Below are 15,450 nucleotides of genomic sequence, written 5' to 3' on the forward strand. Positions count from 1 at the left end.
AAGATACCAAAAATAAGATAAGTTCTACAAAACTAAGAAACTATGGGCCTTTTTATATTATTATTGAGGAAAATACACTTTATACTCCCAAATTATCGGGATTTTTGTATGTTGTATTTCAAACAAGCTAGTTTTGATATTGAGAAATCCTCAAGTATTCTCATATATTTCATTTCCAAATATCATTTAAATATAAAAAATTTTTTAATTTCAAAATTTTAACTTTTTCATCTAATTATTACCTAATCATTATCCAAATACAAAATCTAATATAACTTTTTCAAACTTCTAAACAAAATACAAAAAAATAATATAACTTTTTCCAATTTCAAAACAAAAATAATATTAAAAAATAATATTCAAATAATTTGTTAACTTTATAGTATTTTTAGTCGACTTTTTCTCTCTTATTTTCTAAAATTCAATTAAATATCTTAACTCAAATCATTTTACTATTATTTATAATTCATTTCACTATTGTTTAAAAATATTTTGAAATATTCGTGTCCAAACGTGCCCTAATGGTGACTCATTGTATGTCATGACCTGGCCCCTTAGAAGCCGAGACCTAAGACCCTAAATCCAGCCTGCTGGATTATTTGAAAAAAAAAAAGCGAGCAAAATGACTGTGTTTTCCTTCTTCCTTTAGCCCCGGCACTCCTATCTATTTCTCTGTGAATTCTGCCACCCAATCCCTACCCCAGCCCCAACTTCTCTCTCTTCCATCTCTCTCCCCTCTCTCCATCTGCTCAACTCACTCACTCACTCTCTCTCTCTCTCTCTCTCTCTCTCTCTCTCTCCTTGCTCGTCCCTCTATCTTCTCTGTAATTTCGACGCCCCTCCCTGCACAGTTTGTCTCTACCTCTCCGACCAGTAAGTCTCACTCGTCCATCTCTCTTACTCTGGCTACTCTCTTTCTTGTCCTCCCTCTCTCACAGTCGTTCCCTCTCTTCTATGTGGTTGCTGCTTGTTGCTGTTAATCGTCGCTGTCGCAGCCCATGCCTTGAAACATGAGCATTCCACCACCGGTAAGTCACTTTCTGTCAATATTACTATTCCTCAATTCCTGTCTTTTGATTTCAGTTTCCTCTCTCTCTCTCTCTCTCTCTCTCTCTCTCTCTTTGTGGTAGGGTAGCCCTTGCAACCAGTAGAGGCCATCGGGGGTAGCCAAATTGCCTCATCTCGCCAAGTGTTTCATACCACCAAAAACCATCTATAGGCAGCATCACTTCACTCTTGGATTGACCGACCACTACTCCAAGTTGAGTAAGGTACCATCAAACTCTACGGCCATGCTATCATAGTTTTCACGATTGATTGGTTTGATGCCTACTGGAAGATTGGGTTGTCTATGTTGGAATTGTGGTTTTGAGTAATTTCATGGCTTGGTTGATGCTTGGAAAGTTCCTTGATGGTAACGTGAGGGTTGAAGGAGGGAATGGCTTTAAGATGTGAGTTGTTGTTTTATGTGATGTGTGTTGGAGTGGGATTTCAGTGAATCCAATGAGATTGGGCTAATCTATTTGTGGAGTAGTGTTTTCAGACGGTGGACTATTTGCTTATGGGATATTTTTGGGCTCTTATTGAGCTATGGTTCAGATGACAGAATTGTGTTAAGTAGGTTGATTTTGTACTGATATGAGTTAATAATGTGTTAGCAATATTTTTCTAGATTAGGCCGTGATATTGCTACGGTTCAGGTTTAGATCTTAGTATATTTTAAAAGTTAGGTAAGTAGTGCTTCTATGCTAGACTTTGCTTAAATATGATTGAGGTTGATTTTGTACTATAGTTCACTATTGCATAAAATGTGAATATGAAATTTGAAATTTTTATATGATTCTATGATATTATCGTTTTAGTACATTATATTTGTTATTGCATTGTATCTGAAAACCCTGAGGCATAAGGTTTTGTTCTATTTTTGGCCCAACCATAGGATATAATAGTGGGCTCTATTTTTTGCTCTGCCATAGGATATAATAGTGGCCCCTGGTCCTGTCACGTGATATAATAGTGGTTTTTATATTGAGTGCATCACTTTGATGACAAGGTAATTTATGTTTTGCTTGTCTAACTGCAGATATGCACAACCCTGCCACAGGGGTAAACATAGCTTATGTTTATGTTTCTAATGTTGTTTCAGTATGCTTGTGCCTATGGTATTTTTTTCTATATTAATACTGTAATGAAAAGCTTATGAAAATACCACTGCCATTTTTTAGAATTGTTTGTCTCTATATTTTGTAACTAGCTTATGTTTACATGCTATTATATGTTTGCTGCTTACTGATTTTTTGAAAGCTCACATAATTATCTCTATTATTTTTCAAATGAATTTGAGGTTCCAACTGAGGATCGGGAATAAGAAGCACAAATGAGATTAGTTGAATATAGAGAAATAAGTGCCTAAGAGATACATGTGGGTTAACATATTGGAATAAGTACTAAATGGTACAAGAGACTATTGGAGGAATGTTATTCAAGATCTTAGTTATTCCACTTAAATAGTATTTTTAGATATCAATGTATTATTTGAGACCTTGCGAAATTTCCTTTATTTTATATGTTGGAGGAGTTCAATGACGTTTATGTGGAGGAACATATATTTTTAATAAATGAATTTTACATATTATTGAGTATGTCTCTTTTATCATTTGGAGACTACACTTTATTGTTGAAAATGTGATTTTAAGTGGCGGGAAGTAAGAACCCACTCTCTCTAAACCCTTTGGGTATGGGGTGTGACATTGTAACATCTAACTATAAAAAATTTACGCTTTGGACTCTCGTTTAATTCTGTTCGATTACTATAGATAAACAATTATGTGAAACAATATAATTTTAACAATGAAATGATTTCATTGAAATCTATATTTGTCCAATATTTACTAATCTGTATGGGTTAATGATACCCTTCCAACCGGTTTACTCCCCCTTTACACCTCATGCTATATTTTAAATTTTTTTATTTTTTTATAAGTCCTTAATCCTTAAAAAAAATTAAAAAAAAATATAATTTTATTAATAGTTACTTTCTTAATCATTAAATAAATAAAAAATTTTAAAAAAATTAAATATAAAAAGAAAAGTAAATTAGTAGTAAATGAAGAGTAATCTTATCATTTTCCATCTTTCTGTGATCTGTATGTCTCAGCTTGTTCATGTTAAGCAACGACGTCGTTTTAGCCTCTTAAATGAATTGAAAGGATCTCTCTCCCCTGATTCTATCATTGTCTCATCCTGGATCCTTGCATTGCAGCAAAACCCTTATTCTGCTGGATACCCTCTCAGCTGCGCAAAGCTGCAAACTTGGACTTCTGGTTTGCTTGGTACCATTCTTCTTCTTCTTTCAAGAATATGGTCGTGATTCTAAGAAGTGGAGGGCCCTTCTGCATTCCAAGGCTGCCATCTGCTCTTTTGTCCCCAAAAGCCATCTCCTTTAGCTCTAGTTCTCTGTCAGGTATTAAATCAAGCACAGTACGTTTATTTTCTTCATCTCGTACATGAAGTAAATAGGCTTATTTGGCTGTCAATAATTTATTTTCGCCTCTGATTTCTCTTTGGGTTTTCATTGTTTTCCGTTGCTCTTGTCCATTTTAGTATTATGATGTGTAGCCTCTGATTACGTGCGTCATTTCTTATCTGTGAATGAACGATGAAGTTATCACTTTCTCTGCTGCGTATGGTATATTTATTTCTTGGGTTGCATTGTTATTCAGTTCGAATCATTTGGTTTTAATTTCGACGATTAAGGATTGTCTGCAGCACATTTCCATGAGTTATTCGTCTTTCCTTTTTTTTTTTTCATTGAACTATGTCTATCTCTAAATTTTGTTCCCTTAACAAGAGGCCTGGAAATAACTTGTTGATGAGAATTTCAAGCTAAATGATCAAATTCATGATTATAAAAGTTTAGGTTAATTGAAATAAAACGATCAATTTTCTCTGATGTCAATGCTACTTCCTGAAATGCATTTGCATGAGCTGGCATAGATTTGTAGTTTCGACTGTACCATGAATTGCATATTCAGGAATCTTGTTCTAATTGTTTTAGATTGTTCCTCTCTCAGAAAGAAAGCATTGCATAATGCTGTTGTAGGAAAATAAACAAAAATCAGTTCTTTTGTTCCATACAAATGTCATCTGAAAATAGTTGATTGTCAACTATGACCATATTTGAATGAAATGTAGATGGAGATAGGTTTGGATAGTGAGATGAGAATTTTTGGTTTTAGATGAAAGTTTAAAATATTATATTTTAATATTATTATTGTTTTGAAATTTGAAAAAGTTGAATTATTTATTTTTGAAAAAGTTGTAATGATGAGATGAGATGAGAATTTTGTATCTCATCCCACTTGCCAAACCTACCTAATCATTGAGAACAGAATATGCTTTTGGTAGACGGGAGAGATAAAAATACATTTGTAATGCTCGCTGTTTACATTGTTGTTCTTTATTAGTGGTGTGGCAGTAGCATATGATGCTATTTGCTGCATGCAGTCTTTTTGTATTTGTTTCAGATGATTTTTTTTACCAACTCATTTCTCTCCTCTCTTTGTATTTTGTACTTCACAATCTTATCATGTGTGAGAAATTTCTCCTCTTGTAATTACTCTATGATGAACTCTTCAACTAAAATTTCAAGCAGTATGTGGCTTTTGTAGGAGGATCCTTCTGCCAAATAAGTTTCCTGTCAACTGCGTGGTTAGCTCCCTAATGAGCAATGCTTGCATGAGTAGATTCTGTGGCACTTGCCATAAAGCGGCTGCATCACTTTATCCAAGAAAAAATCATGGAATTGGCATTCTGAGAACCATTTCCACATGCACCTCAACTGGAACCTTTCCAACTACTCCTCCGATTGTTCGTCCCCCCTCAGCTATTGTGTTGGCTGCCCACATTACACCACCGGACGCTCCCCAACGTTCAGAGGAATGGTTTGCCCTTCGCAGGGACAAGCTGACCACAAGCACTTTCAGCACTGCCTTGGGCTTTTGGAAAGGAAACCGTCGCTTTGAGCTCTGGCATGAGAAAGTGTTTGAATCAGGAACAGAAATTTTGGGAACTTCAAAAAAGTCTGCCATGGAATGGGGTGTGCTCAATGAAGCAGCAGCTATAGACCGTTACAGAAGCATTACAGGCCGTGAAGTAAGCTCATTAGGGTTTGCAACCCATTCAGAGGAGCGATTTGATTGGATTGGCGCTTCCCCTGATGGCCTTCTTGATTGCTTTCCAGAAGGTGGGATCCTGGAAGTAAAGTGCCCATATAACAAGGGGAAGCCTGAGATGGGTCTGCCCTGGTCAACCATGCCATTCTATTACATGCCTCAGGTGCAGGGTCAGATGGAGATAATGGATAGAGAATGGGTTGATTTGTATTGCTGGACACCAAATGGAAGCTCAATATTCCGTGTGGACAGGGAACGTGGTTATTGGGAGTTAATTCATGGTATTTTACGTGAATTTTGGTGGGAAAATGTGATTCCTGCTAGGGAAGCTGTGTTGCTGGGAAGCAAAGAAGAGGCCATGTCACATAAGCCAGCATCTACTCACAAACGGACAGGACTTGCCATTTTTAAGAGCATAAAGTTAGCTAGTGAAGCAAAGTTGTTGTGTAAGGAGATTGCTGGTCACATAGAATTTTATAGGTGATGGGCAAAATTATCTCTCATTGGTCATCCAACATTTTTTGATTGGCTAATAGCTCTTGTTGTACATTTATAAACCTTATTGAAGATATTCTTTCCTATTTCATTATGTTGCAAACCGATTGGGATTCAGGGTCCCTATCTTGTTGCTAACGTAGCTTTCATGGTATCAGAGATCATTAGGTGGAGGCAGGGGCGGACCCACAACATTTTTTTAAAATCCTGCAGAGATACGAAAATTCTCAAAATCATCTCCAAAAATACAACTCGGAAAGGAACTCATACATGCAATGTGTGAAACAAACTTCTAAAATTTGTTTTTGGCATACAAGTTAGTCCCCAAACTAGTTATGAAATAATATTTTGGCACGGATTGACTCCATTAGATATCTATATTAAATTTCAAATTATTTAGTTCCTTTTCCTCGATTTTTTCCTTTTGTTCTTTTCAAATATTTTAGTTTTTTTTTGGTAAAATAGATGACAATGAAGTTTTTTTCATGTGTTGATATCTTTTAAAGTTTTCTCTTTCCACATTTAAACCTTTTCTTTATCTTGCTTAGTTTTGTGGTTTTAATTGATTAACTTACTTGTCATTCTTTAGCTTGTTAGAGAAATATGGGCAAGCAAAAAACAATTGATTCATTATTTAAGAAAAAAGATGCGACTAATTCAAAAGTTAATGCACATTTAGATAGATCTTTATACATGGATATTGGTACTTCAGTAACTAATGAGCATCCTTATAAATATTCAAGAGTCCAATATGTAGAAATAGACACCATCTCTTTGGATTGTAATCTAGGGTTACTTCTATAAATATGAGAATTTTCAATTAACTTACAAGATGAAATCTGTCGTACTTATCTAAAAGCTGGTCCTCATCAACCCAAACTTTCAAAATATATATCCATTTTCAAGACTGGATAATCGTCGTCGTGTTTTCAAACTTTTTGGTTCAACATATTCTCAAATTGGTTGGAGTACTCATCCTCAAAGGATACCATATTGTCTTCCATGCTTGAGGTTTGCTAAGAAGTCAACAAACCATCCAAAGTCAGGTGCATTTACATTGAAAGGTACTTTTGACACTTGGAAAAAAGTGAACCATGGATTGAATTGTCCTCTAATAGGACAAAAGGGGAAAGATCCAAATTCACCAAATAAAGTTGTCATGAATCGTTGTAAGGATCTAATGAATCATTCTCGACATATTGATAAGTTAGTTGAAAGACAATCATCTCAAAAAATAAAAAATCATCGGTTGCGGCTCAAAGCTTCAATAGGAAGTGTTCAATGACTAGCATTTCAAGCATGTGCATTTAGAGGTTATTATGAAAGCTCTGATTTTTTTTTTTTTTTTTAAAAAGACAATTTTATTGATTGATAAACTCTTAGCAACTTATAATGATAAAATTGATGGAGTTATTTTGGAAAATGCTCCATGAAATTCTAAATATACATCACCTAAAATTCAAAAGAAAATTTGCATATTATTACGAGTAAAGTACGATATGTGAGTCACAAAGATATTGAGGATTGTAAGTTTTGCAATCTTATTGATAAAGTTCGAGATGAATCGAAAAAGAGCAAATGATTGTTATTTTGAGGTTTATTGATAGAGACAATTTTATTAGGGAGTGATTTGTTCATATTGTGCATGTAAAAGATACTACTGCATTAACCTTAAAAAATTAAGATATGCGTTTTCCTTTCTCGTTATAACCTTTAAATTGATAATATTTGAGGCAAGAGATATGATGGAGGTAGTAATATGCATGGTGAATGGAATTATCTACAAGTTCCTTTTCTTAGAGGTATAAAGTATAAAGTAGAGATGCAAAATCTGTCTACTAATTATTTATCCATTTGACTTCCATTATCAATATTGATGCGGACTCTTTTAAACGCAACGATGAATTGCAAGTTGCTCAAGTTGCTAAAATTGAAAGTATGATTGCTTCTAATGAAGTTGAACTAGAAGGGGAATAAACCCAATTGATACTTTGCAACAAACTGGAAATACTCGACGGTCATCTCATTTTCAAACTGTGTAGCTTGATTAGAATGTTTGGTCCAATTTGTTTAGTTATCTATCTCAAATGAGAGGGAGCCAACTATTTTTAACGTGGTGATGATGAAGGTGCTTATATGATTTTAACATCATTTGAATTTATTTTTAGGGTTAATTATACTTTGCCCTCTTTTCACTCAATTCATAATATGCCTCCGAAACTAATAATTACATCAAAATGTACTCTCGAACTTTTAAAACTTCCTAATTCCCCTTCCTTCCATCTACCAGCAGCATCAAATCTAATGGAAATTCATTGCAAAGATGTAATTTTCATCTAATTTATTATCATTGATCATATAAAATATAAAATAATATATGCTATCAATTAATAATAAATCATTAATCATTAAACAATTTTTTTTTATTAATTTATATATGGTTAATGAAATTTCAGCTGCAACATTATGAGCTTGACGTACCAAATGTGTAAAGACTAGATTATGAACTAGAATGGAAGATGAGATCATTTGATAATTTATTTTGATAAAACAATTGCTAAGAACTTTACTACAAAAATTATAATGGATGAATTTTATTTCAAGAAAGACGGTTGATAAGACATAATCAGAAGGTGATTAATTTTTTACTTTTGTACATGTTTGTAACAAGTTAAGGAACTTTTGTATTCAAAAAGGAAAGTTTTTTTTTTATATGAATTTATGGACATGTTTTGTGTACAATTATAGCTCATGACGTACTTTATAATCAGAAGTGTTTGCATTATTTTCACATGATATATCATGCACCGCATCCACTTATAGATAAAGATTACAGTTTTGCGTTTATATATTGTCATAAGGTTCCAAAACTTATTATCTCGAAAATAGGGTTCCAAAACTGCGCTAAAGTCATAATTATTTTTATATTATTTTCTCCCCAAATTTTCTCAACATAAATGAACCATGCAGCAATACAATCTACTTATTACATAATAGCCCATTAAAACTATCACTTTTCACAAGTAACTCCTAAGTTTATATATATATATATATATATATCACCTACAAATTTCTTACTCAATAATCTCCCATTAGTTCTAGTCGAACATGCAATTTTATTGGGAGACGCTTAAGAAAGACAACAAAAGTAATGTTTACCATTAGTAATTTTATTGTATCCTATAAGCGGATTGCTTGTAATCCGATAGCTAACTCTTCCAAGTGGGGACGTTTCTCTTTTTCAGAGCCACACACGATTGGGAAGTTGATAAATTTAGAAAGTTCCAAATCTTTTGTATCCTATCAGAGTGGGAGGAGATGCAGATAAGCTCTTTTGGTGTCCTTCTAAGAAAGTTAAGTTCAATGTTCATTTTTTCTACAAGTCCTTAATTCATTGCACAAAATGTAAATTTATTCTCGTGGAAGAATATTTGTAAGACTTAAGGCTCTCATAAAGGCGACATTCTTTGTATGAACAATTTCTTTAGAGAAGATTCTTACCTTAGACAATATAAGAAAATGTCGAAACATTGTGATGAGCTAGTGCTATATGTGTAAAAAGAGTTAGGAGTTCATTTTGATCATTTACTACTACATTATAATATTTCCATGAATTGATGGAATGACTTCTTAGGTTGAGTAGTGTTAGTTTGGGTGAAGCCGAGAAGGTTAGTAGATTTTTTAGAAAATTGAAGGGGCATTCTTGATAATTATTACAGCACCTCAGAATCGGATCCCATGATTCTCACCAAATCCCACCAGTTTTGCTCTTAGATAGTTACCAAATATTTGTTTTAATTGTATAGCCGTTTATGATCTTATTTCCATGTATATCATCCCTCCTGTACAACTATATATTTTACACAATACATCAATGATACACAATACATGGTATCAGGCCTACCTCAATCCAGAGCCCCCTTCCCTGCCGACCCTCACGTCTTCTTCCTCTAAAATTTCCTTCCTATACGTTCTTCATCCCTCTGATTCTCCCAGTCTTGTCCTCATCTCTGGTAATCTAACCGGCGATAATTTCTCCAAATGGCAACGCGCTTCGCCAAGCCCTCAATGCCAAGAACAAACTATGCTTTGTTGATGGCACACTCAAAGCCCCCCCAAAAACTTCTCCTGATTATGCCCAATGGAGCCGCACCAAGGACATGGTCCTCACTTGGATCCTCAACACCATTACCCTTCTCTTGCCGATTCCCTTGACTACCACGATGACCCTCGTGCTGTTTGGCTCAACCTTGAGTCCCGTTTTTGCCACGGCAACAACACCCGCTTATTTCATCTCAAACTAGAAATATCTAACCTTCACCAAAATCACCTCTCTATACCCGATTATTACAATAGCATCAAACAACTATGAGATGAATTAGGGAACCTCCAACCCACCATCGATGCCACCACTTTAGAGAAAAGAGCTGAGGATGAACGGGTGTTCCAATTTCTTTTGGGACTCAATGATTCGTTCGCAACTCTTCGGTCCAAATTCTTGCCACCGATCCTCTTCCATCTCTGAACTGAGTCTTCTCCATCCTCTTTCAAGAGGAACAACAACGGCTCCTCCAAATTTCTCGTATTTCGTCAGAAACCATAGCCCTCGTTTCTTAGAATTCCACCCATGAACGGCCACCTCTCAAATGCACCGAATGCGGTAAAGATGGACACTTGCGCAACCGTTGCTGGCTCATCATCGGATACCCACCTGGGCATGAACCTCGCAACCACCGCAAGCCTTCGCTGCTCGGGAAACCACCCTCTGCCACAGTTCACCTCGCCGACTCCTCCTCGAGTCCCATCCTAGGGCTCTCTCTAGAAGACTATCAACAACTCAAGATTCTCTTGAAAACCCCCACTCCGATGGAAAATTTCGTTGGTAACTCCTTCTCAACCCCCTCTGTTTTTTATCCCAACACTGATTGGATAATCGACAGTGGCACTAGTGATCATATGAGCCATTGTCGATCATCTTTCTTGAGTCTTCAACAGCCTCCTTTGAGCCATGACATTCGGCTACCCATGGGAGAAATGATTCCCATTGAAGGTGTTGGCACCATTCGGTTATCAGAAACCCTTACCCTCTCCAATGTTCTTTTTATCCCTCTTTTCCACTATAATCTCCTCTCTATCCCTCAACTCACTCGTAATTTACCTTGTGTTGCCATTTTCTCATCTTCTGCATGTTTTTTTTCAGAACCTTCAATTGAAGAGGCTGATTGGAGCGAGTGAAGCTTGCAATGGACTCTACATTTTTCAGCCATACCAACCACTGCCTTCTCCGCTGACCATCTTGACAATAAGACCTTATGGCACTAACGTCTAGGTCATCCTTCTAATTTTGTTATTCCTCATATTTTTTATAGTCCATGTACTCTTCCTCATTGTGATGTTTGTGTTCGTTCTAAACATACTCGCTTACCTTTTTCAACTCATGCTAATAATAAAAGTACGATTTCTTTTAATCGACTTTATTGTGATATTTGGGGTGGATATTCTACTGCTTCTATTTGTGGCGCACATTATTTATTGACTATTGTTGATGATTTTTCTCGCACTACCTGGATTTATTTAATGCGTTTTAAATCAGAAACATTTAGCCATTTAATGCATTTCTTCGCCCTTGTTAAAAACCAATTTAATTCCATCGTTAAAATTATTTGTACCGACAATGGCAAAAAAGTTCTTTCCTCAAAACCTCCAAACCTATTTTAATGATCACGGCATCATTCATGAACATACTTGTATTGAAACTCCTCAACAAAATAGTGTTGCGGAACGTAAACACAGGCATCTACTGAATGTTGCTCATAGTCTTCATTTTCAGGCACATTTACCCCTAAAATTTTAGGGCGAATGTGTTCTTACTGCTACTTACCTCATCAATAGAACCCCTGGTTGATCCCTTCAAAATCAAACTCCTTTCCAACTTCTCTTCAACACTTCACCCATCTACACTCATCTTCGGGTGTTTGGTTGTCTTTACTATGCCCAAACTCTTACCGCTCATCGTTATAAATTTTTGCCCCGTGCATCTTGTTGTGTATTCCTCGGTTACCCAAGCAATCGTAAAGCTTATAAGTTATACAATCCTGACACACACGACATTTTCCACTCTCGTGATGTTACCTTTCATGAAAATCAATTTCCTTTCCAACATTCTATGTCTCCACATACACCTAATTCCCTCATTGTCCCTTTACCCATTCCAGAAAATCCTTCTTCTCCACCCACCTTAGACTCGACCATACCTCCCGATCCTACCCCCTACTTCTCGCCCCCACCGCACTATCACTCGACCAACTTATCTTCTTGATTATGTTTGTCCCACCATACCCACGGAGTCCATTGCTACTTCAACCGCTACACAGTCCTCATGTACTTCTCACCCCTTATCTACATTTCTCTCATACTCTCGTTTTTCTCCTGCTCATTATTCATTCTTAACTGCCCTTACTACCACTGTTGATCCTACCTGTTACTCAGAAGCTAATCGCCACTCTCACTGGCATGAAGCTATGGCCTCTGAACTCCGTGCTCTTGAAGAAAACTCTACTTGGACACTTGAACCTCTCCCACCTGGTAAGAAACCCATCAGTTGCAAATGGGTTTTTAAGACCAAACTACGAGCAGATGGTATAGTTGAGCGCCACAAGGCTCGACTCGTGGCGAAAGGCTACACTCAAGTCGAAGGCATTGACTATCATGAAACTTTTGCTCCAGTTGCCAAAATGACCACAGTCCGCTGTGTTCTTGCCGTTGCTTCCACCAAACACTGGATTATTCACCAAATGGATGTCCACAATGCATTCTTACATTGCGACCTTGATGAGGAAGTTTACATGACACCACCTTCCGGTTATTGTCTTAAGGGGGAGACACGGGTTTGCCGTCTTCGAAATCTCTCTACGGCCTCATGCAGGCCTCCCGGAACTGGTTTTTTAAACTAACATCTGTTCTTTTTACTGCAGGTTTTATTCAGTCTCAGGCCAATCATTCTCTCTTTACGTTGATCACTGCTACCAGCCTCACCATTATACTTGTTTATGTTGATGACATTTTGGTTGTCGGTAATGATCTTTCTCAGGTTATCTATTTCAAATATGTTATTTCCACGCACTTCAAAACCAACGATCTTGGTCCTCTCAAATATTTCCTTGGCCTTGAAGTTGGTCGATCCCCTTCAGGCATCTTTCTCAACCAACGGAAATATGCCTTGGACATCCTTGCCGATAATGGTCTTCTTGGTTTGCGAACTGCTTCCTTTCCTATGGAGCAAAACCTGAAGCTGAGTGACACTAATGGCGATCTTCTTCCTGATCCAAGCTCTTACCGATGGTTAGTTGGACGACTCATTTATCTCAACATCACCAGACCCGATATTATTTTTGCAGTAAATATTCTCATCCAATTCATGCGTGCCCCCCAGCTTCCTCACATGACAGTTGCCACTCGTGTTCTTTGCTACATTAAAGGCACTCCAGGTCAAGGCATCTTCTTCTCTTCCTCCAATGATTTTCATGTTCGTGCTTATACTGATTCTGATTGGGCTAGTTGCCCTACCACTCGCCGCTCTACTATTGGTTTCTTCATCACTCTTGGTTCTTGTCCCATTTCCTGGTGTACTGAGAAACAAACTACGATTGCTCGCTCTTCTACTGAAGCTGAATATCACGCCATGGCCGTCACCACATGTAAACTAGTTTGGCTTCAGCAGCTTCTTCATGACCTTGGCATCTCTCACACCGATCCCATGATTGTATATTGTGACAATCAGTCTGCCCTTCACATTGCTCAAAATCCAGTTTTTCATGAGCGTACCAAGCATATTGAAATTGACTGCCACATTGTTCGTGACAAACTTTGTTCTGGCCTCTTCACCACTGCTCACATTCTCTCTTCCGAGCAAATTGCAGACATCTTCACCAAAGCCTTGGGTTTTGATATATTTTATCATTTATCTCGCAAGTTGGGCATTACGGATCTTTATGCACCAACTTGAAGGGGAGTATTACAACACCTCAAAATCGGATCCCATGATTCTCGCCAAATCCCACTAGCTTTGCTCTTAGATAGTTACCAAATATTTGTTTTAATTGTATAGCCGTTTATGATCCTATTTTCATCATGTATATCATCCCTCCTGTACAGCTATATATTTTACACAATACATTAAGCAAAAGAATGCAAGATTATTCATTAAAATTATTTCTTAACAATGATCAACAAATTCTAATAATTTGGACAATGGTACGATAGGTTTATGGTGGTGTCTAGGAGAGAAGAAATGAATGAAAGAAATTCTGAAAATCATGAGCATTTAAAGGATAAACTTAAAACGTTATTTTTAATACTTTATTCTATTAGTCGATTGTAAGTGATTTTAAAGGCGTGAACATTCAAGACTTTCTTGTAGCACTAGATAATCATGCATAGGCAACACTATTGTATATATATGTCCCATGTACTTATTATTATTTTTAATAAAATATTATTAACTGATTAAAAAAAAAAGTGGGGACAATTATCGCCTAAAAAAATAGCATTTAGAAAACGAGTCAAACTCATATTTGTTTCTTATATTTATTTATTTTTTCATTTAATTGTCACAACACAATCGAAGTAAGCAGCAATATAAACTACCAAGTGTACAACAACATTCTACAGTCTCTTAAATCAAAATAGAAATTTGTAGATCATGTCTACAAATATATTGATAATATTGAAAAGGTAATTACAATATTCAAAAAAAGAAGTGAATCAGATTACTATTAACAAAGAAAGAATTGAATAGACTATATTATTGAATCATAGATGAAGTGATAGAGGCCACAGATCTGGCTTCTTGATGCACATGATCGATCAGTACTCATTGTTTCTGAGATTTCTTGCGAATATCTTTAATCCATTTGAACTTTAATATTGATTTGCCAAACTTACTCCCTTTAGACCCATCCTTTCCCTTCTTCTTATCATTCTCCGATGACGATGGTGGCGGTGGGTCGGGATTGTCGTAATCCCATTGATCAGCCCATGAAAGTCCAGAATTCATGATCTCTCCTTCCTTCCCCAAAGACTCTCTTGCATTCCCTTGACAAGAAGTTTTGGATGAACTACTTTAGAAATTTATTTTAAAAATTAGTTAAAATTTGGAAAAAAACGATTTGGTTATTATGGATTGATATATATATAGCCACAGAAAATTGTCTTAAACCTTAAATTTAAACAGCCTTTCTTTGTCCAACTTCTGAATGAGTTTGGTTAGCACTAGACTACTATTTTGGCAAGTAAACAACGTTCCTTCATCACCCTCTTTGACCAGGTCTCCATTGCTTAATGCAATATGAATTTAGACCTTATATCCATGCTAAACCGTACATTTTGTATGATCATTTCTACCATCAATTATCTTGCTAATTTAAGATAGGTTTTATGCTTAAAAAGTGAGAGTTATTTCAAATCTTTATAACAGCTTCATAAGGTAGAGATCATTGAGTGAAGGAACTACTATCAACTTACCCTAGTACTCTCTACCTAGGGGCGGAACTAGAGATTTTTAGAGGGGCTTCTAATTATAAATTAGAACGTCATGAGCTATAATAGTTCAAAAAATATGTCCATAAAGTCATATCAAAAGAAACTTTCCTTCTGCATACAAAAGTAATTCCCTAATTTGTTACAAACTTGTGCAAAAATAAAAACTTAACCACCTTCAAATTATCTCTTACGACGGTCTTTCATAGAATAAAATTAACCCATTATCATTTCAGTAGTAAAG

General features: G+C 36.1%; 2 protein-coding genes across 6 annotated transcripts; one reads left to right on the forward strand and one right to left on the reverse strand.

The window, feature by feature from the left end:
• Positions 1-608: 608 nt before the first annotated feature.
• Positions 609-5,773, forward strand: LOC109019112. 5 transcript variants are annotated; one of them, XM_019001333.2, is made up of 5 exons: positions 609-873; positions 996-1,028; positions 1,131-1,271; positions 3,263-3,463; positions 4,655-5,773. In XM_019001333.2, the coding sequence occupies exons 4-5, from the start codon at positions 3,361-3,363 to the stop codon at positions 5,656-5,658; spliced, it is 1,107 nt and encodes a 368-aa protein (XP_018856878.1). In that variant the 5' UTR covers positions 609-873; positions 996-1,028; positions 1,131-1,271; positions 3,263-3,360; the 3' UTR covers positions 5,659-5,773. The 5 variants fall into 5 exon arrangements, with proteins under 5 accessions (XP_018856878.1, XP_018856876.1, XP_018856877.1 ...); XM_019001331.2 differs by having other exon boundaries at positions 1,136-1,271; XM_019001332.2 differs by having other exon boundaries at positions 609-1,028.
• Positions 5,774-14,436: 8,663 nt separating this feature from the next.
• On the reverse strand, positions 14,437-14,808 carry LOC108979961. Its single transcript, XM_018950764.2, has one exon. The coding sequence runs from the start codon at positions 14,722-14,724 to the stop codon at positions 14,542-14,544; it is 183 nt and encodes a 60-aa protein (XP_018806309.1). The 5' UTR covers positions 14,725-14,808; the 3' UTR covers positions 14,437-14,541.
• Positions 14,809-15,450: the final 642 nt, after the last annotated feature.

Source organism: Juglans regia, chromosome 13 (genome assembly GCF_001411555.2).
Source record: "Juglans regia cultivar Chandler chromosome 13, Walnut 2.0, whole genome shotgun sequence".
Lineage (NCBI taxonomy): Eukaryota > Viridiplantae > Streptophyta > Magnoliopsida > Fagales > Juglandaceae > Juglans > Juglans regia.